Consider the following 27,934-nt stretch of genomic DNA (forward strand, 5'->3'; position numbering starts at 1 on the left):
TGTGCTCCTCTTCCTTCTGACCCCGCTCGTCCTCCGTGCCACCACCCTGCAGGCTTGTGGCCAGGCCCGGCTCTGTGACACCGCTGCCCACAGCCCCTGCCCTGGATGTGTCTCCTCTGCTTCCGTCTGCACAAGGATGATTTCTCTGGCTTGCTGCTGGTGTAAGCAGGTTTGTTCTTCTTGCAGCCTTCTTGACCAGTTCAGGAGGATTTTTTCTCCACAAAAGTAGGATGTTCTGCTGCTTTGCTGGCATACAAAAGAGAAGAGTGCTTTCCTTCATCCCCCTGTACGCCTGAGTCTGTTCATGCATGTCCATGTACCTTCCTCCCACGTGTGCCCAGAGGACCTCTAGCTGCAGTGGGGCCAGAGGAGAGAAGTGGTCTTAGAAGTGTCTGTCAGAAGTGTGATTTAAACCAAACCAACCAAATCAGTGTGTTACATAGTCCGAGTAAACTCTGCTTTCCTTTTCCAATACACCAATTTTGGAAAGTCTTAGGGTTTAACAATTCCTCAGCTAGACTGTTGAAATAATTCAGTCATCCTTATTTCTCTAGTCATGCAATGTCTAAGTTACAAAGTAAGTGTCACTACCTGTGTGTTCAAACCTACTAGAAGTGGGTTAGCTCTCTTACTTTACTGTAACAACAAAAACGTTGTTTTATTTTCCACTTTATCTTTTAATCCTATTAAGTACCACAGTACTGTTGTGGGTTTTTTTTGGCTATAGGACATTTATATGCCTGTTGCTGTGCAACTTGCATAATTATTTTTTTACATCGTATCAAATTAACTGTTAGGAAATGTGTGAAGCAAAGGAAGTAAATTTTAATGGAAGAACTAAAAGTACTTGCCAAGCTGAGAGGGATGCAGAAATGTAAGGTGGTGTTCCAAAAACGACAGGCATCAGTTTCCTTATAGCTATATGAAACAGGATTGAAACACATTCGTTTTTGAAGTGGATGTGCGAGTGTATGGAGAATGGGAGTGGCAGGGTGGGGTAGCTTTAGGTAACTAGATTACCTATGGATTACCTAATAAAAGAAAATACTGAAATAGAATTCAGTTGACAGGTCATTTGTATTTTCCTTTTTTTTTTTTTTTTTTTTGGCGTATGCTGATGTGCTGCCTCAGGTATCAAGTGCGTGATGCAAAATGCATGCGCAGCATTCCCTGCAGAGGTGAGGAGCGATGCCCTGCTGCTCACCCGGGAGCTGCTGGGCTGCGGTCAGCAGGGAAGAGAGCAGAACAGGTTTGCAGGCGAGCACGGTGCGTGCACTGTGTGGGAGGGAGAGCAATGTCTCACCTGCTTGTTTGGTTTATAATATGGAGGCTGCAGCGATGCCATCGTGCACAGGATGCGTAACTGTCTCTAGTTCATATTTTTATTGGTTTGAAAGACTTCATCTTTTAAAAAGTTAGATTGACTCCAGTGTTTCTGGTGCCACTTCTCGAGTTTACATTCTTTTTAAACATTATGGTATGTTTCGTTGTTATTTTCTTACCAGAAATGACATAGTTGTCTTTACATTGTATTTGTCCAGTTCTCAGTTAGTAAGAAAATGTATAAATCTAGAAGGGAATGCTCCTTACTGCTCTACTTCCTCAGTTGCTGAGTGCCAGGGTCTGGCCAGCACCGAACAGCATTGCTGTGGTGTGATGTGGGCAGGTAGTTACACAGGGAAAGATTGCAAGAACTTTTGTTGAGGCACACATGCCTTTTTTTTTTTCTTCAAAAGCACGTCTAGATAAGAGCTGGGAGAGGGTGAGGAACTTGGAACGCACTCACGATTTGCAGTCATAATGCATCAAAATGCTGCTGCTGCAATGAGCAGTTTTATGTAAACCGTAAGTTTAGATTTAAATAAAACAAACTTCCTTTTTCCTTCTACAAAAGTACAGCTGCTGCAAAGTTCACAGAGGGCTGTATATAAAAGAAGATTAAAAAACCTGTTGATGTTAAAACAGTAGCATCCTTTGAGGTATATGAAAAGATATAATTTAAAATATTCACTGGATGATACAGTTAATTTTAATTGAGGCTAGGGTTGCGACTAATTGCTTGGCCAGAACTTTTTTTTCCCCATGTAAAAGATCCTGTTCTTCTGCATAGCAAGTGAAGTGTGACCCCTGATATTAGTATTACTGGGTAAACCTCTTTTTTTTTTTTTTCCTTAATTCCAATTTTTATAATACAAATACTAAATTAAACTCAATGTTGAGAGTTCCTAAACTTATTTAAGGATTAGATAAGTAACTATTTATTTATTTTTGCCACGGAAACACAAATAATAATTTTCTGGCTTCCCTAAAATTGCATGATGAGATCATGTCACCTAAAAATAATGTATGACTTTAAATGAAGATTTGTTATATGGAGAGCGATGACAAATTATATGTTCAGCATTTATGTAATATTATACAAATTGGCTGGAGAAGTTTAAAATATCCTCTGCTCTGAAAACTAATTAATGAGTAAATGGAATAGTTTTTGCAGATGACTGACTTCATTCAAATAGCTGATGAAAACCTAATTTAACAATACAATATGTACAGAGAGACTTTTTTATCTGCTGAAAAGCTTTAAATATGGTACTTGTATTTCATTGGGAAATTTAGGAATTGGTCTTTCTAAAGACAATCTGCTGGAAACGTGCTCACTGAAATTTTTTGTTATTTCGTAGGATCAGCTTTGAAAACCCGTTTAATAGTTCTGAACTTCTGAATGAACAATTTAAAAATATGTTTTGTGTTAGATTTTTAAAAGATTAATTGCGTGTAGCTGAACTCACATACAAAGAATTTAACTCAATACTTGGATGTCTGCTTTAGTGTGTTTTATATATAATTACAGGAACATTCAAATCTTGGCAGCCTAAAATTAGAACCCCCAGCTGCACACTAGGCTGCAGGTGCCTGCGTGCATGACACACTTCTCGCTGGTGATTGCTGCTCTGGCTTTTGCCAGTGGGCATGCTGTAGAAATACCCCAAGACTGTTAAATCTTGGAGAAGGTAACGATTGTCAGTGTTTCATTCTGCAAGGGAGAAAAGACTAGGGGAAGAGTTGCAGCAGTCATGTGCTCATAACCTCGCAGAAGGGCTGCTGTTTGGATTTGCTGCTCAGTTATGCGAGGAGGAGTTTTGCTGCCTGCAGGATGCTGGAGGGGAAGGCGGAGGGGGTGGTCCAGGGGATGCAGTATGGCTGAGCACGTGGAAAACGCGAGCAGTCGCAGGTAGGTCATCCTCTCCCCTTTCAAGTCTCGTGGTATGAAATTCTGCCTTAAATCTGGGGAAGCAAAATAATAAAAAAACATACTTTAATTGATCCTCGCGGAATTGTAACTTGTATTTCTTTAGAAAAATAGGCTGTTTTGTGCTCAAAAAGGAGGCTGGAGAGAAAAGACTGTGCTTTTAGAAATAAAGCGCTGTAATACTAGTAAAGATCTACAACTGATCAAATCTAGTAATGCAACTACTGCACATGGTTAAACTAGGTTCTGTTTTTTTTTTCTCTCAAAGTGAAAGTCACTTCTCTGAGCCAGAACTTTGAGGTTTGGGTATTCTTAGGACTTTTATTCAAGCATATGTAATTGCTACATTTGCCAAAGAGGAAAATGCAATAAAAACATTTAATCAAGACTTCAGCTGTTCCCTCCTTCATCGTATCAGTCAGCAACTGCATGGTGAAACAAAGTTCAAACACACTTGTGCTCAGAGCCCAGGAAGAGCTGTGCCTTTCAAATGTCTCCTCAAATAGCTGTGCTTTGAAAAATGTGTGTGCAAAAAAAAAAAAAAAAAGTAAGCTACGTAAGGATGTACAAAGCGGAGTTGGAAATGAATTTGAAAGTTGGTAACCCTGCAGAAAATACTTTGGTAGCACCACTTCTCGTTGAGCCTAAAAGAAGCAGCTTAGGTATCTTCTGGCTTTTCACTTTGGCAGTGTGGAGGCTGGGAACGTCCATTTGTTTTGCTGTATTTTGTATTAAAAGTTCTTTTTTATCAGAGGCAACAGGAGAGTAAGTTGTGCAGGCGAGGATATTTTGATTTTGTTTTAAAGTGTTTCTATATGTAAATGGGATAGTTTTATGGTTAGCTTGTTTGATTATGCATTTATTCTTTGCAGGCACATATTTGTTGTGCCTGCATGTATGGTTCATAAAACGTGCTCTATTAATATGCATGTGTACGTTACTTGGAGCTCTGTACATACACCCTCAAATATGCATATTTTACTAGTATCTCTTATTTTGGTTTAAATCTTGCATAATTGGTCACCAGGCACTCTGAATATTATGCAATTTTATTTATTTTGATCATGATATCTCCTTAGGAATACTCTTCCTTCTTATTATCATCATCATCTAGCATAGTACCCAGTTAAAACTACTTTGCCAGTAGTTTAATTTCATTTTAACATCGATAAGTCTACAAAAGCAGATGTGTGTTCGTGAATGATAAGTAGTTGGGTCTGTTTCTGGAAAATGGTTTGGAAAAATATTGGTTAGAAAATAATATCGTGGTTGCAGAAAGTTGGATGTGTTTGTGAAAGGTACGTTTTGAGATGCTAACTTAGATGATGTGTGGTTGTTTTATTTTTAACATTCATATGAGTTAAAATGAGGGGGCTATGTGAATTGTTGGAGCTTTAGTTCAGACAACTTACCGTGCAGTTGCTGTTTTTGTGTGGACGAGGCATAGCCTGGGGACAGATCTGCTGTAGTGCTGTTGGAGCAGAAAGCTCAGTGCCCCAGGTTTACATCTCAGATCCTCCTCCCACCTGAAAATTGCCTGTTATTGACAACTGACATCAGCAACAGATCGTGCTGACTTCTGTCGTGCAGATTTCTTGGCAGAATTGTGGCTTTTTGGACTTAGTGTAAGCCGTTAGTCTGATTTTTAACCAAGCGCAGCCCTGTTTGAAATCTGCCCTTGTGCAGCGCAGTCCATTTCACGTGATCCTAAATGCCGCCTTAGTAGCCTTCCTTTTCCCTCCTCATGCCTCTTTCCTCAAATCACAAGCTTTTAAAAAAGGTTGCTTGGGAGTTTTTGTTTGCTTTCAGATATGAAATTGACATTCATGTTCTCCACAACTGGAAAGGGTAAGGCAGGAGAAATATTTTATTGCTTTAATAGGATGAGGCGGTACCTGGGGCAAGTGTCCTGAGCAGATTATGGGAGGTGGCACCACAACTTTTTTCCTTCTAGGTGTCAGCTAGTTTTAAGGTACTGCACCTGTGTCTGAATTGCCCTGCCAAAAGTTATTTTAGTATTATTTTTTCCTCCCCTTTTTGACATTCTTTCAGACGTAAGTGATAGATTGTCTTATCTTAAGTTCTAATAAAAGCATGCCTTTAGAGAAAGAGATTTAAGTCCAGTTAAAAATTATGTTCGTACACTTTGTTTTACCTTAGCATGTTCAAGACAAATTCTGTTCTAACAAGAGGAGAAAACACAACAAGTGTGGCGTAAACGTATTCAAGATAGCTTTTGTGTACATTATTTGAACTTCAAAGTTCTGGTCCATGAAGTAATTCAAACAACTCAGATTTGGCAACGTTTCAGAATAATGGGATATATTTGCAGTGTGTGGACATTATAGCTCCAAAACAATTCCCTGATACCTTATTGGAAAGCCTTAGTGGATCAGTGAAAGTTGGGACGTTTACTCAAAGTGGATTTGGATCAGGCCCCAGTAAAAAGAAAAACAAATTCCGTGGCTGGGGAATTGTAAAGATAACAGGGAGTTAAAGCTGTTTTGAGCGTAAAGTTAGTAATCTAGCACAGTGCATTTTAATGGGGTTGCATCTGATATTAACTGGAGTTGATGAAAACACTCTGGAAGTGTAATGGGGTTGGTGCTGTGCTTCAGGCACGTTACGCTGTGCTGCGGAGGTCTCTGTAGTCAAAACTTGTTACTGTCCGCGTTGGGCAGCAGCATGTGAAGTGTTCCTTGTCAAGCATTACTGCACGGGGAGCAGTACATGTGTGTTATGATAAATCAGACACAGACATTTAAAAGCAATTCTCCTAAGCAGATGTTTGTGCTGGGAATGGATAGGGAAGAACTGAGCATTAGCAGTGGTCTGTCTGGAAAACATTTATGCAGTACTTTTATGTATTGCTGCCACTTTTTTTTTTTTTTTTATCATCAAGCTTTCTGTTCTTTTACTATAACTCTGAGAGTTTATCTTTGCCCTTTCGTTTCTGTCCTCAGTAGCTTTTGCTTTCTCTTCCTGTGTTTCGCTTTTCACTCTCCTTGTTTTCTTAACTGTGGTGAGCAGACTTCTGCAAAATAGGAAACCTGCCTTCTGGTCCCTGAAAACAGCCAGGATTTGGGCTTCTTTGACTGTCTTTCAGTAGAGGTTGCTGGTTTGGAGATTTTAACCTCACTTTTTTGTGATGTTTTGTCCATGGTAATCCCAGAGCGGATGTTGTCTCACTAAATGCTAGGAGAGGTGCATTGCACAATGATCCCAATCGAAAAAGGGACAACGTTTGTAGGAAATTGGGTAAATTTGAAGGATTAAAAAAAACAACTAAACAAAAAAAACTGTGCAGTGGAGCTGTGTTAGTCACTGAATTCCCTGATTCTAGTGACTCAGTAAACGCAAACTGTCGCCCTGTTATCGAACTGCATGTTGCAGTCTGTTTTATTTGTTCTGTTGTCTGTGACGTTAAGTAGTAGAACTGAGAGTACACACACAGGTACTTTTAGTGACGATGAGCATCTGTAGTGTTACAGTCCTGAAGAAGAATGCTGAAAACCCGGTGACATTGCTCGCTGGCTTGTGTGCTTCCACGTGCCGGGGTAGAGGAGGAGATGACAGCTCAGTGTATGAAAGTCTTTCAGAGTAGATATGCTGAGCTCCTTGTTACTTGACGTAGGGTATGTCAGGTTGTCTGTTATTATTGTTTTTCCTTTTTTATCAGAAAATGTGCTGACTGGGCCCTTTCTGTATAAAAAGCATTTCCCTTATTACACAGTCAGCAAATAACGCAGTTGAGATACCTCAGAAGTATCTACGGCACATGCTTGTACTATTCTTGGGAAAGAGTACAGGAATATATCGTTTAAATATATCTCCTTTTAAAACACTGTAGTTGAGTTACATTTAAATGAATTCAGGAGGTTGCAGTGTCCAGAGGTCTAATGTTATGGAGGTAAATGAAGTCATTTTTCTTTTCAGTGCTAATAGAATTAATGCGACCAGCAGCTCCTGTAACACTACTTGTGTGTTGACACCATATAAATACCATGTTTATGAAAAATAAATTGAAAGGCTGAGGTCTCGCTTTAAGTTTCTCGTTTGACCTTGAAAAACATTCCCAGATGGAGAGAGTTAAATGAGGCCAGCTCTGAAAGAGGAACATATGAATCATGGTTGCTAGGCTCTTCCATCAGAGGCACGGGCTTTACATTTACAGCCAAGTATTTCAAAAAGTAATCTTTCAACCCGGAGGAACAGAGCATCTGAAATGATACTGGTGAAGTACCATAAACTTCATTAGACTTTTAAAATAGCGAATTTGCATGTCGTTAAGTGAAATAGGTATAAAGTATTAGGAGAATATCAGCTGCAAGACTTCTGAACTTGTACGAGGGGCGGGTTGTGGGGGGAGCAGAAACATAAAGCATCCATCTCCAAGTTCTGTTAAACTCTGCTGTATATCTCTAATATTTGCAAGGAATATTTCTTGTCATTCTCCTAGCAATGCCACATCGGTGTTTGCTGCATTGGCGCGCAGAAACAGAAATAAGACTTCCCTGAACCCCGCTCTTGCTCTGCTTGACTAGAATGAAGTGAGGCACATTAAAAGCATGGGAGCTTATGTGACTAAGACAAGCTCTGTTGAGCGATGTGGATTCGGGTCGGAGCTCTTTTCTAGTCGTCTTAGCTGGTCTTGGCTGGATGGCAATCTTTAGAGTGTCAAACCCATTGTTAAACTAATCTTTGGATCTCCGGGAGGTGTTCGTGCTCCTTGTTGCCCACTTACCCTTTGGACTGTCTGCGTGCGTCCGTGCAGTGCTCAGCATCGGCAGGTGCCATCCTTACTTAGTAACCCATAGGACTCCATAACAAAAGGATTTCTGGCATCTATCTTAAATGCTTTGATAATAAAAAGCTATAGTTTATTTGCCAGGTAGGAGAAAACAAGGGATTTGCGTTGCCTTTTGGTACTCCCTCACTGGCTGCATTAAATGATGCTCGGTTATCAGTAGTCATGGCGCACTAGGGGGAGGAAGGTCTTTGAAACTGGCTCCTGTGGTCTGGCTGCAGCCTCCTGCCTGACTTCCTTTGGAATCAGTTGTGATTTTGTGTGCGCAGCAAATCCTTTTTTCTGTGTCAACTGGTTTCACTCTTAGAATTTGATCTTTCTTATGAGTTTGTGTATTTAAGCATTCTGGCAGTGGTTTCTATCGCGTGGAGCTTTGATTTTAAAATGCTAAAGAAGTGATTCTTGGTGTAGGGGGATGCTTCTAAATGCTTCAGATTTCTTGGGATCCCGAAACTGAAACGGAAAAACAGTTTTGTTTACACTGATGTCTGCTAGTTTGCTCCACTTGTAGTGTAAAATGAAAGCTCTATATTTCCAGCAAATATTCATAAGAAGGTGCTTGAATAGAGAGAGCGTGACTAATGCCAAGGAGGGCTTTGTCTTGGAAGATGCACAGCAGTAGGAAATCCTTCTCTTGGGTTAGAGGTTTTATTCCCCCAGCCTTATGTTCTGTACGAGCTGGTGTAGAGGCCGAGTTCAGTGTTGTCTGAAAAGGCTTGGTTATGGGAGCAGGTTACAGGGCGTGGATTTACAGTTCGTTAGATATTATACAGTAGTAGCCTGTCTGTGTGCTATTACCAATGTAAATAGCAAGCAGTGTACACTGTTATTGTCCCATTCATCACGGCGTATTAGGAGTCAGATGGAAGTGACCGTGGCGTATTTGTGGAAACTTTCATGCAGGCGTACCCAAAGAACTCCTGAATGCAGTATTAACCAAAGGCAGTTAGGTTTATACACACATATTTTCCTTAACCAGCTTAATGTTAAATCACAGAAAGTAGACATTGAAAAACAGAAGTTTGCTGTTCCATTTTCTCCTGCGGGCTGCTTACAGGGTTTTGCCTAGTTAGCAGTAAGATAGGTGTGCCTGAGGTCTTGAACCATTTCTCTCTGCAAAAATATCATACAAATGAAAAAACAATGGAAGACTCAGTACTCAATGAAGTGCAAATCAGTTTATAACTTTTTTTTAATGTAACCACAATTGCTTGAGAAGTGCCTGTGATTTAGATAAGCATAGCTGTCATTTGTCACAGCCACTTAAGATGTCCATGGTCATTGTATTTGGGCCCAAATGCAAAATCTGGTTGCAGCTGTTACTACAGGTATGGTATTTAATTGTAATATAGTGCTAATAAGGTTCTTGGAAAACCTGGGAGACCTCTTTATTTTTTTTTAAAGAGAAGTAATTACTTTTTTTTTTTTTTTTTTTCTTTTTTGAGGAAAATGCTTATCACAAAGGGAGCCCTTAGTTCTGGAAGCTGTTCAGTGTGGATGCATTCTTTTGTCTGCAAGAAACAAAGTGGAGTCAGGGGGGCTCTGCAGGGATGACAGCATTGTGCTGCCATTGTTTACCTTGGGTTGTGTCACATTCATTCTTAAAATGTGTCCTACTCCAGTTATTTAACAATTACTCTTTCATTCATGAACAAAGATATTTTTCTTATCAAATGTAGCATGTTGCTAAAAATGCACGTAGACAAATTAATAACTTTAAAACAAAACTCTGGGGTCAGCTGTAGCACACAGGTGCATAAATTTAACTTTCTTAATTTCTAACTTACTGTTAACTTATAAATTGATTGCTGAGTATTCGTAGAAGAAAATAAGTTTTATTACATTGGTCTTAATTAAATAGTGCTGTAGATCTTAGCCATGCTCTTTGGCAATAATGAATTTATACACTATTATGTGTGCAGTTTCCTGTTTTTGGTCTTCTAGTGAATAATATTTAGTTGTATTAATGCAATAGACCTTTAAGTTTTATAGTAAATGTTGTACATAATGCCTCGGTAATCTATGAATGCAGTTTTAAATGTTAAACTGTACTCTAAACAAACTGTATTCTTAAAAACAACATTGTAGAAACTTCTTTTTATTAGTAAAAGTCCGCAAGTATGTGTGTTATCTCCAAAATTCACACATGCTCTGACATACTGTTATCTCTCTATTTCTCTCTCATATAGCTGTTACACAGATCTCTGGCAGCAGATGGCTGGACTATAATGCACTGTTAAACAAATAAAACCATTAGGCATGTAATACTGCCTGGTAAATGACTGTTCATCTAAAATGGTTAAAAAATAAATAAATAGAAAATAAACTTCATTTTAGAACTCATTTAATGAAATTGGAATAAAATCCAAACCCGTTTCAGCACACATAAAGCATCCCCTCTTATGTTGTGTCTGTCATTTAAAGTCAGTCTTTTATTCCGTTCTTACATCTGGTATAAAATAATAAGTCCTAAATCAGATTTCTAATAAATGTTTTCTACAAATAATCGCTTATTTTACATTTATCTTTGTAGGAAGATTTTTGCTTTTGTAATACTCCAGCACAAAATTATCCATTGCATTATATGCTTTTTTCTCATTTTCAAATTTTAAACAAATGTATTAAAATTATGATTCAACACTAGTGTCATGGCTCTGTAATTAAACTGTTCTTCAATAATTGTAAGCAGCTGAGAGATATGCCATTTTGTCTTTTTGTTTTTAGATATGCCAATATTTGGTCTTTGCCCGGCTCATGATGATTTCTATTTGGTGATGTGTAACCACTGTAATCAGGTCGTAAAACCACAGGCATTTCAATCACATTATGGTAAGTGCTTAACTATTTTTAATAATTAAGGGTGAGGTTAAATCAGGATTAAGCCTGGCAATTTTTTTTTAAATTGATGGTACATGGATCATTACATTATAAATAATGTCAAAGAACATAACCTGTGTTTAATCATTTTATATACATTGTAATGCAGTTACGTGAAGATCTTGTTCCTTTTTAATTTTTTAATGTCTTGAAACACTGCAAGCCTGCAGTTCAATTTTGAAATGGCATATATAGTGTATTTCACAGATGGTTTGTGTAGTGTGCTTGTGTCTGAGTGTGTCATTTCTCCATGTCAATTTACACTGATTATTTTTACACGAGGTTCTGTTGCAGTGTGAACTTAGCTAAAAGCTAAGCTTACAAATTCTGCCCTATAACATAATACGTTTCCAAAGGAGCAGTAAGCTTATTTATTTATTTTCAGAAGTATCAATCTGTATTTGTTTTAATGGTCAGATGGTTTTGTATATAAACTGTGCTAGGAAGCTCTCATGTTGGTTGGTGCTAGCCAATGTTTACAGAGGACTGACAAAACGTGAAGTATTATGCAAGTTCAAGTGTTCTCTCACTTCCTACAGAATGTAACCGGGGGAGGTAGGCAGTTCTTCTTTTCCATACACCTCTCAAGCCTAGTTGAAATTAATATCACACATTTTCGTGTCAATATTTGAATAGGAGGTTCTTGGTGTTCAGCTTTTTGTTTCTGGAGAAATCGAGGAGATGTATTGGCACTTGGTTAGGAAACAAAAGATAGACAAATATTCTTCTGAACTACTCCCTCCTCCCTCTGTGTGTGTCTGTTTGTGCGAGTTCCCTTTTTTCCAAGCTTGTCTTGCTGCTTAAAAGAATAGAAGATGCTGGATATGGGTGGGAAGCCTCTCCCAGAGCTCAGAGCAAGGCATAACTTTTCTTGCATCTTAAATACTCCAGCCCTTTGGCAAGAGATGTACTTGCTCCTGCTGCTTCCTAGAGACTGGGAAAGAGTCTTCCTGTGCTGTGCAGAGGGTGCGCTGCTTATTCCTTTCCACCTCTCCTTGGTTTTTGTGTTACGATGCCATGTGGATTATGTCCCTAGCCTTGCTGCTGGATTTCTGCAGTCATGTTGCACAGAGTGACTCGGAGAAGAATCCGATAGGTGTTGTGATACAATTCTTACTGGTTTGCTTGTCATCTATGGATGGCAGTAGTAATAAAATAAAATATTAAAAATAATAATAATAATAACAAAAACTTGTCTCCAGGGCTGCAGGGAGCCAGGAGAACAGAAGGCAGCATGCTTTTCTAACTCTGGGTGCTCTAAGCCTTTGTATCAGCTGAGAGTAAGTCCAGTCCTTGCCAGTGTGATTCCTCACCTGTCACTGAGTATCAGTTTGGGATGTCCAATAAGTCCTTCTAAAATATCATATTAAATTGATTCTGACAGTTAAAAATAAATGTATGGGGGAGGACTGGACGGTACCCAGTTCTGAGTGCTGGCATATTGAGTCTTCCGTCTCAAGGTCAGGAGTACAGGGCTGGCGCAGGTTGGTACTGATGGAGAGCTGCTGGCATCTGCAGACTCTTTGGGCTGACTTTCTGAAATGAGTTGATCTCCAACCACCCATCTTTGTAAGGGGGTATCCATGCTCTAGGAGCCAGTATTGCAGCTGCAGGCATGACAACCTTGTGGGCAGATTGAAGAAAGAGTTCAAGAACTGAACAGGCACAGCATCGCTCCTTGGCCATGGCTGGATGCTGTAATGCTGCTTGTATCAGTGGTAAACACGTTACAAGAGGTTTACTTTATTCTAATTCAAACCCTTCTGTAAGCAATACTTGCAATTTGAAAGGAACAGAGTGAAGAGGAAATTACAAAGTGAAGGTGTAGAAAACATTTCTAAAAGATTAAAGAAGAAGTACTAACGTGATGTTCCTATTCTGTATCACATTGTAGGAGCACGATCTCTAAGTAGTAAGGTTTCTCAAATGTAAACCTATTAATGGCAGATTGATACTTGGAAGTGTAGAAGGAAGGGATGGAAATGACAAGGTTATTCTTAGTATTTCTTAAGCCCATTCTGAACAATGAAGACGCTAAACAAGTGCTGCAGCTTGCAGAGGAAATGGGAGGAGCCAATCTGATGAGAAAAACAGGCTTGGGTGGGGTGTAAATTATTAAAAGACCTTAGTTTGCCAAACTAATAGCCTTAAAAAGGTAAGAGGGCTGACTTTGATTTTGTATAGAGCTATCAATCTTGTCTCCTTTTTTATCAGTCTTCACATTCTCGAAACACGCTTGGCCCTCGTTTTACCAGACCGAATGTGAAAGCTGGTAATAGGAGAGGTGATTGATTACCTCAGCAGTGGAGTCTTTTGCTCAGTATACCGAATTACTCAGGAGTTAGGAAATTACTCAAGTGCTCAAAACATAACAGTTCTCCTAAAAGAAATAGTACAATATCATGATACCAAGAGGGGGAAAAGAAAAATTGGATTCACCAGAGTCTGTTTTCCCTGAGTGAGGTCTTCGTCTGTGGCTTTATTTCAGAGATTTAAAAAGGAGCGATTTCTTTTAGCGTGTTCTCAAAAATTACAGTGCATCACTGAAGCTGTACCTTTCTGTAATGTTCTCAGTCTTCAGAAGTTATTTTAAATTGTTACCAGAGAAATGGTAATCTCTTAAAATATTCTACAGTTTGCAGTGGTATGTGTTGCTTGTACTTGGTGTTCTTTAAAATCTGTCACATGGGTTTTTCTGAATTAGAATATTCTCTGTTAAAATGTCACTTATGTCAAAGGAATGGTAAACAAACTATTAACTAAGCCTAATGAGCTAATTAATTTCTTCCAAAGCATATTTGTGATAAACTGCTTAGGTAGGCTGAAAGTGCATTGCAGGACATTTGATAGTTCGCTTTTTTTCTAGAGAATGTGCAGTCAGAAATAGTTTAAATGTATTTATCAGAATATTTTACCTGTTCAGTAAAATACTTTACTGATACAAGTCACATATATTTGTATAAAACACGCTTTTATATTTCATGTTTTTTAATGCAGCTAGAAGAGATACTAATTTAAAATTAAATTTCGCTTGAGGCAATCGAAGTAGATGTTTGGAGTATGAATTGCCATTTTAACAACTTATTCTGTACTATGGATTTATGCTATCATTGATTTGTGAAATTGTGTGGTGTTTGGTATGCACAACACCGTGTGTAGTGGTCAAAACCTGTCAGCAGTTTTTAAAAGCAATCTGATCCAAAGAATTATCTGAAGTCCACTTTTGATATTCCTTCGATATGGATGGGCCATTATTAAATGTAATTGCCTACACGGTAAACAGCCTGTTTTTAAGTACATAGAGCTAGATTTCTCCTGGTCTGTGTACAACAGCTGCCTGCCAGCATGCTCAAATTGCTTTCCCCTCTTGCTGTAGGGCGGTAGCAGGGCAGGGGAGCCAGCCGAGGAGGGGCTGGCCTGCTTTTCAGAACAAATCATCACTCTGTCAGACCTCAGCTGCTTCATCCGCGGGACTGAACAGATGATTTCAGGACTTTACTGCCAGTATTCTTGCTGCTGCTTTTTGAATGGCTGCATTTTTGTGGTATCAGCATCTTCCTTGGATGAGTCAAGATCAATCAAAGGTGGAGGACTGACAAAGCTATAACCTGCAGGCTTTCCGTCCTATGGGCGAAGCACCTGATATCTCTTATCCTGCTGACCTCTTCTGAAAAAACACAGTGTTTTTCTCCAGTTGCACTTGTCAGGCTGGGTGCCAGCCTCTCCACCTTCCATGCAGCATATTCTCTCCTTCTGTATTTAAATTGGGTGTGTTTCTGGAGTGCATGCACAGTTTCCACTCGTCCTGTGTTAATTCTTACAGTAAACATGACTTTGCTGTCTGTCAAATTGCTCACCCTCATACTTGTCTGGAATACCTCTTTGGCAGCTAGCAGGATATGTCTGTGGTAGGACCAAATGTGTTCCTTTTGTTTCTTCTCTCTTTTTCCCATTAAAAGCCATTCTCTTTATGTAGATGGTTGCTGTATTACAGCAAAACGTTGCTCTTTGTGGAAGCCATTGCTACAGCTATTTCAGGTAGCTCATGGAAACCCTGAAGCGACATGTTTTTGGGGCCGTATGACCTTTCACTGGTATTTCAGCCGTTCCACGGGTTTATCGTGTCTCCCTGTGGTTATCAGCTTCTCGTCTGGAAACAGCTGCTTCTCTTCACCATCCGTGCTGGTTTGTGGCTCAGAGGAGCGAGGAGATAGCTCGCTGGTGTGGATGGAGCATCAGTTTAGAGATACAGGTTTCCTTCCCTCTGATTTTTCCTTTTATTTCTTCCTTCTTCTGCAGAGTTTCTTGGTTCACTTGTGCTTTGGCTTCTGTAAACATGAAGTGGGGTTATAACTTCCCAGCAATCTGTAGGAAAACATAAGGAAGGCTACCTGTGAAACATAAGCTGATAGCGCTTGTGAGTCATGCGGTGATTGTGGAAACCATTAATTCAGCGAGCACTGGAAAGAGACCATTACAGTGTGTCAGGTTGTTGAGTCATTAAAGAGCTATGCCCAATGTTTTGATTAACTTTCATAGGTTTGGCATGCAGTAACAAAGGTGAGCACCTACCTGAGCATTGCTTTCTGCTGCTCTGTGAGCCAAGGGGAAACTCCTAAGCATTGGAGTTTCTGCTCAGGGCACATTTCAACCTGAAGGAGTAACGACATGGATTTGCACACCTGAGCTGTCTAGGAGGTGGTGGGACTGCAATAGAGAAGATCAGCACCCAGTTTTTATTCTCAGCCTGGAGAGAGGAACAGGGCAGATCCTGGCAGCAGGGACAGACGTTCACATGCTTGGATCCAGAAAATCACTGTAAAGTCTCACACAAATCTTTCATCTGTGTGTACCTCTGGTTGTATAACCGTATTCCTTCCTCCCTCGACCAGTTCTCACACCCACCCTTAGTTAGCAGGCTTACTGATATGGCTTGTCATAAGTAGTGGTGTTTTTTTTTATTTTGTTTTGTTTTTGGGGGTGGTGGTGAGGGGAGTGTTAAGTGCTTGCATTCAGAGGGTGATAGTTGTTGTGATATTAATTGGGATAAGTGATCCGTTTACTATCCCTGATAATTGTCTGTTGTCTTTCAGATGTTATATCACAACTAATTTAAGTATTAAAGGCTCTGCAGCATAATGCACTTGGTTTCTTTTGACACAGTGTGAATTGAATATAAATTTGTCCTACCCTTTTTTTGTTATCTCAAATTTGGCAGCAGCTAATTGTTCTGGAAATCTGACATGAGTATTTAATAATTTAATTTTTTTTGAAGTTCTGCAGATGCTGCATGTTTAGAGAAGTATAGAGAGACTATCTAGCAAGTACTACAATCAAAGATAAAGTGTCTGTACAAGGCAGCGTTTGATATAGATATGAAAAGAAAGGAATGTACTGAATCCTGTTCCAAAGCCATTGGACCTGAGGATCAGGGTGTGGGGGGGTGTTGCTTGGTGGGGTTTGTATTGTTTTTTCTTTTTTATTGTAGGAGATTGCAGGAGCTCATCTGTGTTTTGGAAAGATAAGCCTTCATTATGGTTTGCATGCTTTTGGCAGCAAGTAATTTGTTTCAGTAAATAAGTGTCCAGTGTTCACTAATGACTTTTAAAGCAGTATGAAAATGCTTGATATAAATTATAGGAATCTTCTTGGGTATCGGTAATCTTCTACAGTAGTCTAGTAGCCAAAATAAAAGTTTGATATTATCTGGTTGTTTCACAGATGTGCTGGAGCAATCTGCCAAGCATATTGCCAAACACGCACAGGTGGCATTTGGCGTATTATAGCCTGAGTTAATGTATATGATTTAACAAATTATCATTGGCAGCTTCATCAGCTTCTGTTCAAACACGGAGCCCTCTTGCAGCAGTTCACACAGTCTAAATTCCAGCAGTTGAATCTGAGTCTCTGGGTCCAGCAGCAACTAGTTCAATTTCTTGGCAGGAATAGGTGAAATTCTCTAACTTTCGCAAGAGTTGTCTTGGCGTATTCCCAGAGAGGAATGGGCTCAGAGGTCAGTACAGGATTCATCCCAGAAAACTGTTTCAATTGATTATTTACTAATTTAAAATGAATGCATCATTAAATAAGAAAGTGTTACCACCTGGAAAGAGATTGTAAATATGTTTGGGGTTTGCAATGTGTACCCCAAAACCTTCGCTGAATGCTGAATGTGTGAGTTGGGATTTCAAGTCACTAGAACTTCTGCCACACAGGTTTTTAGGAGTAAAGAAGTTATGCCCTGTGGTTAATTGTACCATTGCAGGCAGTTCGTGTGCAGCAAGCTATTTGTGCAGGCATAATGGCTGTGGTCTTGTTTGATTACATGAAAACAGAGGGAGTTTAAGAAGTTGATGGCACTTTTCTCTTAAAACTTCCTTTTTTTTTTGTTGGCACCTAGATTTGTAGAGCTGAAGATGTAAAGCAATAATAAGTATCAATAAACGCGAAAATTATGGTGTTCAGCTTCAGATTTAAAGAAATTTGTTCAGTTTACCACTTAGGATGTAACTCATTCTGTCTACAGCACCACATGTGCTGAAATACTGTGAACTTTAAAATGCTCTGGTGTGCTTTTGGCTTTTCTTACCTTCAGTTAGCATGAACCAAATTTCATGCTGTTCTGCCACAGCAGAAGGCCTACATGCAGAAATCCTTGTGTTTTATTACTGGCTGGACAGAGAATGTCTTTGCTATTCTGTTCTCACTGAAAGGCTGAAGTACGTTAAACGAGGCTAACATAGATAATTATACAAGTGTTACATGGGAACCCTGCTCCTTTATAACAATTACCTTGCTAAGGATGCAGGGACTGAGGCAGACTGCTCCCTTTTCAAGGTAGACATCAGCACGGGGAGAACAAGCGGAAAGAAAGAGAATAAAGATAGTTATCTTTGTGGGAAAAGAGGAAGCACGGCCGTGTTCGCTGCTGCCGTACAAAAGTATTTGCTCAGCAAGAGGGACCAAGTTAGTGTATTGATTGACAGATTTAGTAAGATCTGAAGAAAACAAGTAGTTCTCATAAAGCAGCTGTTGAGTGTATTTGACTTCAGTTTCACCTTGGAAGAAGCCAGCTGGAATGGTCGCGTCAGGCTTACGGTTAAAAGTGATCCAAAATGAGAAATAACACACCTAAAATTCAATGCTAAGTTGCATCATTCAAAATTCATTTGGCCCGTGGAGCAGAACACAGCCCTCAGAACTAGTTCAGACTTTCTGCAGATGCAGAGAAGGCAATTCTGCATCGGTTTACATGCTCCACATCCTTGGAAGGTTTCCTGCCCAGCTAAAAGGGCTCTTTCTAGCGCCTAAGCCACTCCTCCAAGCTGGAGCTCGGCCAGAGGAGGTGGCATGCATTGCGAGGGCAGGCCATGGGCACGCAGGGCTTGGCACGGAGCCCTGAGCTGAGCACAGAAGAATGAAGCTGCAACCTGTTTAGGAGCTAGGGAGCTGAAAGGAGCCTGGATCGGTTTTTAAAAGCAGGATTTCTGCTGTCATGGAGGAGAGCTGGGAATGTGTCATAGCCATCGAGATGCGAACTGGGTGCTGGGGGGGGAGCGGGGCTAGTAGTAGTTTAATTTCAAAAGCCAACCGCATGCAAAGCACTTACTTATTTATTAGGACTTCCCCGTTTATTTTGAGGGAGAAGCTTGTGTTCTCATGCAGTGAGGAGATGATTCCAAGAATTGCAAACCTCAGATGAACACCGCAGCTCTTCCTAATTCCAGGGAGGAGTGTTCTGGGAAGCTCGTAAAACAGTGTGGAGTATTGAACTGTCATAAATAATATAGTTTTTCTTTTTTTTTTTTTCATGACAGCACCTAGTTTCACATTGCACAGATTGTACCTCTCATCCCACCACCCACCTCTCAAACAACTGCCACGTTCGGAAGAGAGGGGATTTGCACTTAGCCTCTTTTTCTCTGCGAGCACAGCTACGGGTGGCAGATAGGTAATCTCAGCAGGACCCATCGGTCAGGTTAATTTTTTGCCAAGCCACCACTGCTCCCAGCATCCAGCCGTGATGCTGGAGGAGGGCTGGGAGCTGGGCAGCACCTGCCTGAGGGCACAAAGGGGCCATGGTGGCAGTGGCCAGGCAGCACGGGCAGGAGGATTGCAGCTTGGCAGAGCTCTCCCTGCAGCCACAATGAAGTGGTGTGCAGTCTGGGGGCGTGTGTCCGAGGGGGGGGAAGGAGAGAACACAGGGGAATTGCTAAAAAGGGAAATGTAAAACAAAGAGCCGAAGTAAAACATAGTTAAAAAGAAATAGATGGAGACAATAAAGAGGAAGCTAAGTAAGGAAAGTAGGGGAAAATGACCTCATAGATGGGAGCACGAAGTAGGTAGATTGCTGAGTTCATTACTCTGTATTGAGGGAAAAAGTGGAAGAAGGGAGAAGAAAACGGGAGACGTTTCACAAGAGGAAACAGAAGCTTTTTCAGTATTTTTTCTCTTAATGTTTTGGCAGCAATGTGTACTAGTGTGATTTGTGTAATGGCACTCTCAGATTTGGTGTGGTTTGGTGGAGAAAAAAAAAAAAAAACAACAGTTTTTACTTGGGACACCGCTCCCAGGTCTATGAGGTACTGACCATCAAGGAGGGAAATGAATAAGTGCACGTGTGTGTGTGTATGTTGTCTTATGTTTGTTTTCTTCCCACACCCTCATTTTTCTTTTCTGGATTTCTTAAGTGTATTTTTAAAATCTTTTTTTCTATAATCTAAATAATAATTCTTAGAGGTGCATAGCATGTGTGTAGCTTTCACGCTGCTTTTGCAGTAGAATAGGAGGAGGAATGGCTGCCAGTTCTCCAAGTGGATACATTTAAAATCTAACATTTGATACACAAAGCCTAGAAACTAGATTTCTTAAGATGTTACCAGAAGAGGGAGTGTGTATCACCTTGTATACAGTGAAAATAAATGTATTGATGAATAAAATCTATGAGGAAGATAAATATGCCATGAAATTGTACATAAGCATGTGATACTGTTGTTGACTGGATGGTGTTATCTGTTTCAAGCAGTAACAGCCAAAATACCTACAGCAAACCCTGTTATCTGCTGTTCGTGGAACAACATCCCGAGGTACTGCTCGTGTAGAAAATTGAGATGTTTACCCTATAACTTACATAGATGTTCCTTTGCTTGTGCAGCAGAGCAACAGCTTAATCCTTTGAACGACAGCCAAATGATGCAGGAGGAGAAGCCATCAGTGCCTAATACATAAGCTCCCAATAAACTCGCCTATTCTGCTCCCACGTAAACATTCTGCGATGTCTGAGGGAGCTGCTGGCCACAGAGATTACAACTGCATTCTAACCAGTTTCCCTAGGTTGTGCCAGAGAGAGAAGCAGCATCATCAAGAGCCTCTAGTCCTCTTTCCTGTTCTCTGTTCCACCAGTAATGAGTTGTCACTGTCGGTATGAAACTCTCTCTCTTCCTGCTGGTTTCTAAAGGATGCAATTGGACAAGGCTCCAGGAGAGTTAAAGCACTTTCTACATAACTGGGTTTTTCTTCCCCGTTTGGGAAGATTGTCAGAAAATCTTTCACTCAAAATTCTATATATAGTAGCTTCCCCAAGGAAGCCTTCCCTTTTAGCCAGATGATCCTCTAATGTTTTTACCCCGTAGGAGTTTCTTCCTCCTCCGGGCAGGAGTTGCATTGTGCTGTCTCCTCTGTGGTGACCCTGCAGGTTCCAAAGCAGCTGTTTGTCGTATCTGGCAGCCCGCAGAAGCCCTCACTTCTGTGCTGTATTGCAGCTAATCCTGCGGGTTAGGTGGATGATGTACCCCTTTCCTTAAGCCTTTGCACCTTGGGGTCTGAAGCTTTCCAGTGTTGGTGCTTTTATTTGTAGAGCTGCATTTGAGCTGATCAGAAGTTTGGCTTGGTGTATCTGGATGGTTTTAAAAGCTATTTGTAAGCATCTGTAGATACTCACGTGGAGTTCATGACTTGTCTCCTTGCTAAGAGGAAAGCTGGCTGTGCCTCCTTTGTTACCACATGGCTAAGGCTTTGTTCGAGTTAGGCTAAGCATTTTGGTGTTCTTATAACTGTCAGCTGTATTAGGGTGAGCTTAGTGAAGTAATTGTTTTCATTTCTTCCGTATGTCTAGATCATAATGAGAAACCTTACAGTACCACTCTGGCCCTTCTTGTTATTGGCGTGGGACTTGTTTTCTTCAGTTTGGTTTTGATTTACAGTCTGTGACGAGCCACTTGTAACCATATATATGCCTGGAATTGTGCCGTGTTGGCCCTCTCCTGCTCTGTAAGGTTAAAGGAAAGCCAGCTTCTGGAAATACTGATGACTGCTTTGATAGCCACAGAAATGTTATAAACCCATACATGCGGGTAGTATTGCAAGGTGTGATGGTTACATCTCAGTTGTCACAGAATGAGAGTGACAGATGGCGTCACAGTTTTGGTAGTGACCAGTTCCTTTCTCTATCCAGACAGCTTTCCATGGGATTGATCAATATTCAGAACAAAGATGGGTACTGACGTTTAGGACCGTACCCATCACTTTTTTTTGTCCTCAGGAGGAGGTAGCTGGGGCAGCTGGATACTTGACAGCTACTTAAGATGAACTGAAAGCCCTGACCAGCTCCTGGGCTGCTCACTATTTCCTCTGCCCTGTCCCAGTTGTCCAAGTGGCAGCACTGAACAATAGCTGTGCTTGTACAATTGAAATCTAATGTACCAAATGTCTTTCTCTGTTTCTAATCTGTGACAAAGGCACAAGTCTATACAGAAGGTATTTTCAGTCTTTGCTCTGTGTACACACATACAATATGGGTAGCATTTATTTTTTGTATTTCTAATAGAGGCAAGCACCCTGTGTAAGTGGCGTTGATGCTAAGGCATAAAATGCTGTCACTTGATTGCGTACTGAGAAGCCTGTCAAGTTGTTCTCTGTACTCAATTTGTGCTCATTACATAAAATGTAATCCATTTTGTTTTGGACTCGTTCTGCTTTTCTAAAACCCAAGAAACCTCTAAGCACTCTGGTTTGGAAAAGAAAACACCAGAACTGGAAATCTTGCCAGATGTACGTGTGTTTTCTGCAGCACATAAGACGTGCTCCAAAGCAGCAGCTGTGCCAGATGAAAACACGCTGATTTCCAAACCCCTTGCCCCACGGTTCCGGAGGGCTGGAATGTCATTCATGATGCTCCTTCAGGGTGCTTCTTTCCAGCTTCGGGGGAAAAAAAGACACGCAAGACTTCAGAGACAAGTCAGTAGCAGTATGTTTTATATAATCCTGCTGCTCTGTATGCTGAGGTTGCTTTCAGGGTGTCACAGCGTATGGCAGGGTTCGTTCGGTGCCTCCCCCCGGGAGCAGCACCGTGGGTTTTCGGAGTAACCACACAGGAGTTCTCAATTGACCAACTTCAAGAAGTTTGGTGCTGGCTCAAGGCCTGTCATTCTCTTCCTTCCAGGAAGAATAATAATAGTAACCAGTAACCAAACAATCTCTGTGAAACAAAATATTTACAACAAAATCATTTTAGAATGTCCTAAATGTAAATCTAAGCAGGCTGCAGTGTAAGCAAGTCCAGTTCGTGCCGTCTTGATATCAATCAGATGAAATTCCTTGGAAGTCCAAATTTTTACGTATCCCTCAAAACTTTTAGGATCTAGTCAAAATAATCGTTACCGCAACTCCCGACCCGGTTCTTTGTTGTTGCCAGCTGTTTAAAAGTTGCTCTTGCCTGTAGCCCTTTCCATGCGATCAAGTCGCTTTTTAATACGTGCTAGTCCTCACTCAGTTAATTGCTAGCTTTGGCACAATAAGGCATGCGGTTTGTGGGGCTGTCAGGTCTCTGAACTGATCGTTTTGCTCTTTGTTAGGAGGAGAGCAGATGGTAGGAAGGCTCGAACCGAGCGGTCAGGATTGGGGGAGAGGGCAGGCACACTTTTTGCTGTGGCAGGACGAGCTTGCGCCAGCCAGCTCAAAGTGATTGTGAAATTGGTGCCTGAGATTGCTGAATTTTTAGAAAGGATAAATGAGTTAGTTTGTGTGCAGTGCAGATAATGAAGCCTAGTCGTCACTGCCTTTGTCCTATGTGTATTTTGCCATCACTTGCCCTCCCGTTGCAACACCTCCTGCCCCATGTGTGCACACAGCGTCAGGTTGCACGTTGTGTTTTGCATTTTTTATTTTTTTTTTTCCCCCACCAGTTTAATAAGACATTTGCATGCCAGGATCTGTGGGACCTGTGTTGGTAGTGGAGATGCTGGGGAGCATGTCAAATCCAGCTCTCAGTTCTTGATAAAATGCATTTATTTTAAAATACAGAACAGAATGCTAAAATGTGGACAATGGAAGGAGAAATGGCAGAGTGGCATTTGCCTCGCTTCACAAGACCAGATGTGAACATGCAATGTAAATTAAAGTTAAAATCCTTCAGCCAAGCTGAAGAAGTATTTTCATGGCAATGCAAGATATGCAGAACATTTCAGGTTGTAGCATCATTCAGGAGGGGGCTATTTCTTAAGGTTCTGCAATACTCCTCCATGCTGGATGCGTGTGCTCAGTGATGGCATCACACATGGTATAAATACTTCACGTTTGTGTTCAGTGAGTGAACGTAGAAAGGTGTGGTTAACACGTTTCCAGTTGTCCTTCTCCTGGGTGATTTTGCAGCAGCAAAGACCTGGAAATTCGGTTCCTGATGCCCAGCAAGCCACCCTGAGCTGGGTGCCCTTCCTGCAGGAGGCCGGCGCTGCGAGCTAGCAGGCAGCAGTGTGTGCCTCTCCACAGCCATCTGTGTGTTCAGGCAGGTGGCTGGATGTGCATGAAGCATCCTCACAGCTTTCAGGGCTAATTTTAAGCCTCTGAACTTGGATATTCACTGTTGATTTCAGTGTTATTTTGAATCAAATGATGTTGCTTCGTTTGTGTTGTGTTTTTTTTTAAATGACTTTAAGTGGAGTTGCTAGAAAACAGAACTTAAAACCTTTGTAATATTTAGACCAGGAAAATGATTTTAGCATTCCCTTGCCTTTTATAACAGGCTGCTTTTACTTCAAGAAGTAAAATTCCTGCTGCATTTGTCAGAATACACATTCCAACTTGTCATTTAGCTGTGCCACACGCATCAGTCTGCTTCAAGGTGAAATTCTACAAATGTTTACTGTATAAAGTCGCTCAGAAACCTTTGGTCCTTGGAAAACAATAAAAACACATGCAAAGATGGAAATAGCCAGCATATATGCTGTGACATAGCAAAGCCTAAAACCCCAGTGCATTTTTTCAGCAGTTGTGTGCCGTCTGATGGGCCATCACAGTTTTCTCTCGGTGTGAATGTTCCGTTGTGCCTCTTGCTTCCATCCCAGCCCTGCTCTGACACCCAGCTGCTGGGGTTTCTTAGCGATCAGACTCTTTGTCCTCGCTCTAACTCAGAAGGAAGACAGCTTACTACACTGTGCAGTACTGGAATTAAAAGGCCTGGTCCTGGTCGGTTTATTTGTGGAACAAGCAACCAAGTAAAAGTTACCCTCTTGGTCCCAGAATGAGAATAGACCAAATCAAAGGCTAAGGAAGGATAAATTCCAGTTGGTAAGAAAACAAACACATCAGTGCTGGTTTCCCACATGGTAGTTTCAAGTCAAGAATTTTGTGAACCACTAAAAGCTGTTAGGGACTTACCCGGCTTTAATTATAGGCATCACTTAGAATAGCGTACAATAAAAACAAATCCTCCAAAAGCACGCGTGACTGGTGCTAATTTTGACAATGGAAGGAGATGTTTTTAAAACAGCACGGCCCAAGGAGCTGTCTGTGTGTCCCTGAGCTGCCCTTTACTAGTGGATGGGCGATGGGAGCTGTCAGCTTCTCTTGAAATTCAGAGCGAAAGGGGAACTGATGGCTATCTCAGAGCCTCGCTGCAGAGGCATGGGAAAGCTGCTATTTGATCAAAGTGTTTGAGGGTGCAGTATGTGTTTCTCAGCTTGTTAATCGGAGGTGCAGTCTCCGGGCTTCTGCGTGTTCCTTTAAAAAAAATAAAAAGCAAAAATAAATGCAAACCAACCGCCCCTCCTCAAGCAGTGCTCCCTGCTTCTGTTGGCCTGTTCTTTGCGTACAAGCAGTGCGCTGATACCGATAGCTGAGGGCTTTTCCCTTCAGGAGCCTTTCTATTTCAGCGGAGAAAGGGTTGCTCGGCTTTAAACGTGACCTCGGTGAGTGAGGAAAGGCCAGAAATTTCAGCTCGGGTTATGGTAATTTAAAACAAGAGCGAAAGCCGCGTGAGCCGTTTCTTCCTCTTTTTTTTTTTTTTTTTTTTTTTTTTTCCTCAGCAGCTCCGCGTTTTGTTTTGCTTTGCCTTCGGCCGAGCGTTGACCTGCGAGGGAGCCCTGCACCCACCCAAATCCTCATTGGGGGGCTTCCAAACCCCAAATCCCCCTCCCCAGGGCCGCGGGGCGGCACGCCGGGGGCCGAGGCCTCCCATGGCGGCCGGGCCCGGCCTGTCAGCTCGCTGTGGCGAGGGGAGAGCGGCCTGAGGGCCGGCCCCGCCGCCACGGCCATCTCCGGGCGCCGCCGGAGGTAACGTCACCGGAGCCGCTTGGCCAAAGTCCAGCAGCCGTTGGGGTCGCGCCGAGCCCTTTGGGGAGGGCCCGGCCGCAGCCCCAAGGCCGCCGTGTGCCAGCACCCCGGGGTGCTGCCCCGGGCTCGCCGCCTTCGTGGTTTCTGGAGGCTTCACCGCGCTGCCATAAAGCTTTAATGGGCGCAGGGGGTTGGGGGCACGGAGCGGTTGTTTTGCACCGATTACGGTTGAGCGGTGTTAATGAGATAAGCTGCAACGAGCCTTGTCATGACCGAAAGCTGACCGGTGCCCACAGTCGCTGTATCAGGGTAAAATAACATCAGGATCCGACTTACAACCCCAAGCCATCATATTTATTCTCTTTTCACTGATGTTGCAGCCTGGGCATTGAAGTTCCAAGAGAGTTCAAATTTTGGAGAGGTGTTGGACTTTTGAAGCATCTTTTGGAAAACCATCACAAATTACCTTACCTTAGGTTCACCTCCTTTCTTCCTTCACCCTCTTGAAATGTCAGTTTTAAGTTAAAATCTTGCATTTCAAGACCCAAACCAGAAAACTCAGCATTCGCCAGCATGCAGAGCCCCAGGCCTGATCCCCCGCACCCTTCTGGCTTCCCCCTGTGGCATTTGGGCCTCCGGCCATTGCAGCAGCTACCAGGGCTCGGTGACGCTCCTGTCCCAGTCACCCTACGGAGCTCTGGGCTTGTCACAGCCACACAGCACACGGTCGGTGCCGAGCACACAGAGGCAAGTGTGAGGAGCCTCGGTTGGTGTCTCTTCGTGTCTTCAGCCCTGGGGTGGAGTGGCTCTTAGAGTCGACATTGTGGCTACTTCAATGCATCCTTGTACACTTGTTTTTTTTTAATCTTACAAGGCTTTCGTGTCAGGTGGCAGTGGATTTCACTGGTTATTCGTGTATTAGTAAATAAGAAAAATGTGTTCAGTGTCTTTTCTGTCCTGCAGCTGCTTAATGACAACACCAAGGAATCACATTTACTGATACCCAGTTCCTTATACCCAGGACTTTGTCAGTTAGGCCATCAGCCCCTTTGCATTTGGGTTCTGTAATAGCTTTTAAGAAGTTTTCAGCCTCAGCGCATTATTTTGTAGCAGAGCCGAGTCTGACAGACAACCTGCAAGGATTAAAGTTGGCTACATGTAAAGGAATAGCTGCAGGCAAAACATTGAAATTCTGTAGTGTGGTGTGAATAGGAGCATCAGCAAGATGAAAGCCAGGCAGGCATCTGAACATGTGAAGTCATACGAATACATTACACCAGTAGCATAACATTATGCAATAAGGTCTTGTAAGAAGCTGTGTCGATCCTGAATGGGAAGAACACGATAGTAAAGGTGTGTCCTGACTGCTGGGCAGCAAATGGAAAATCAGGAAATGATGTGGATCTTCTTACCTTAATTTCTTATTCCCATGCTCTCAACACAGTTTTCTGTTGAACTTCTGTTTATTCACCTTTTTATGAAACTCTGGAATAATGCCTCTTATTTTTAACTTGCTTTATGCCCGTTTTGAAAAATTGAAGTGTTTCTTTAATGTCACTTGGGTTAAACATACATGAGACTCTTCCCATGAGTTTTCCAGCTGTATTTTGGAAGAAGCTGACCAGTCCTGCATCTCGGTATGATGCTGGGTCGTACAGCCTACCTCTGTTAGTTTATGCTTTTGTTTATTATAATTTTAGTTTCTCCGAAGTTTATTCTAAAGAACAATTTTTAACAGCAAAAGTATGGTTTATTCAGCACCCGTTTTTTAATCAGACAGCGCAGGTATTGTCATGTCGTCAACGGGCTACGCAGAGATTAGCGCTTATAGCGTGGACATTATAATCTCTGCATGGCCCGATTACCATCTAAGACACTCTGCTGTCTTTCCGTAATAACTCTGTGATATTTATATGCCCGTGCTTGGCAGATTTAGAAGCCAGCTACCTACCCAGAGGTCTAGGGCCAGTTCCCTGGTGAGAAACCCATGCTCTCATCAGCCCCGTGTCAAGTGGCTCAGGAAAAGTGTTCCAGAATTTCATTCTTGCATGTTATGCCTTAGTCTTTTAGAAATGTTAGGGCCCTTGCACTTGGGTATGCCTGGACAAAGGGGGATAGAGAAAGGTGGAGTGAAGTGTGATACGTCTGGAGAAACCACCAGCCTCTGGCACCTGCTTTTGTCGTGGCCCCATTTTGCTTGCGGTTCGCTCCATCAGCTTTCCCACATTGCTCTTGAGAGTTTTACTCCTCTCCAGGAGGTTCTGAGGAGCTGAAATGAACCTGACAGGAGTGTCGCTAATTGCAGTTCACCTCTGCGGGTGAGAGCAGTAAGGCAGAAAGGTGCAAAGCAAAACCCTGGAGTCTTTTTGCTGGCTTGGGCTAACAGCAATGCGCTGGTGGGTGCTTCAGAGGTTATTTACTATCTCGCAGGCAAAACCCATGTATCGTAAAGA

The 27,934-nt window shown here is 41.8% G+C and overlaps 1 protein-coding gene across 2 annotated transcripts in view; it reads left to right on the forward strand.

The window, feature by feature from the left end:
- The window catches only part of ATXN7 (ataxin 7), a 78,788-nt gene that overhangs the window by 34,422 nt on the left and 16,432 nt on the right, over nt 1-27,934 (forward strand). For both annotated transcript variants that reach the window (XM_032193923.1, XM_032193924.1), the window contains exon 6: nt 10,782-10,886. In XM_032193923.1, coding sequence (XP_032049814.1) covers nt 10,782-10,886 — 105 coding nt within the window. The remainder of the gene's footprint in view (nt 1-10,781; nt 10,887-27,934) is intronic.

Source organism: Aythya fuligula, chromosome 10 (genome assembly GCF_009819795.1).
Source record: "Aythya fuligula isolate bAytFul2 chromosome 10, bAytFul2.pri, whole genome shotgun sequence".
Lineage (NCBI taxonomy): Eukaryota > Metazoa > Chordata > Aves > Anseriformes > Anatidae > Aythya > Aythya fuligula.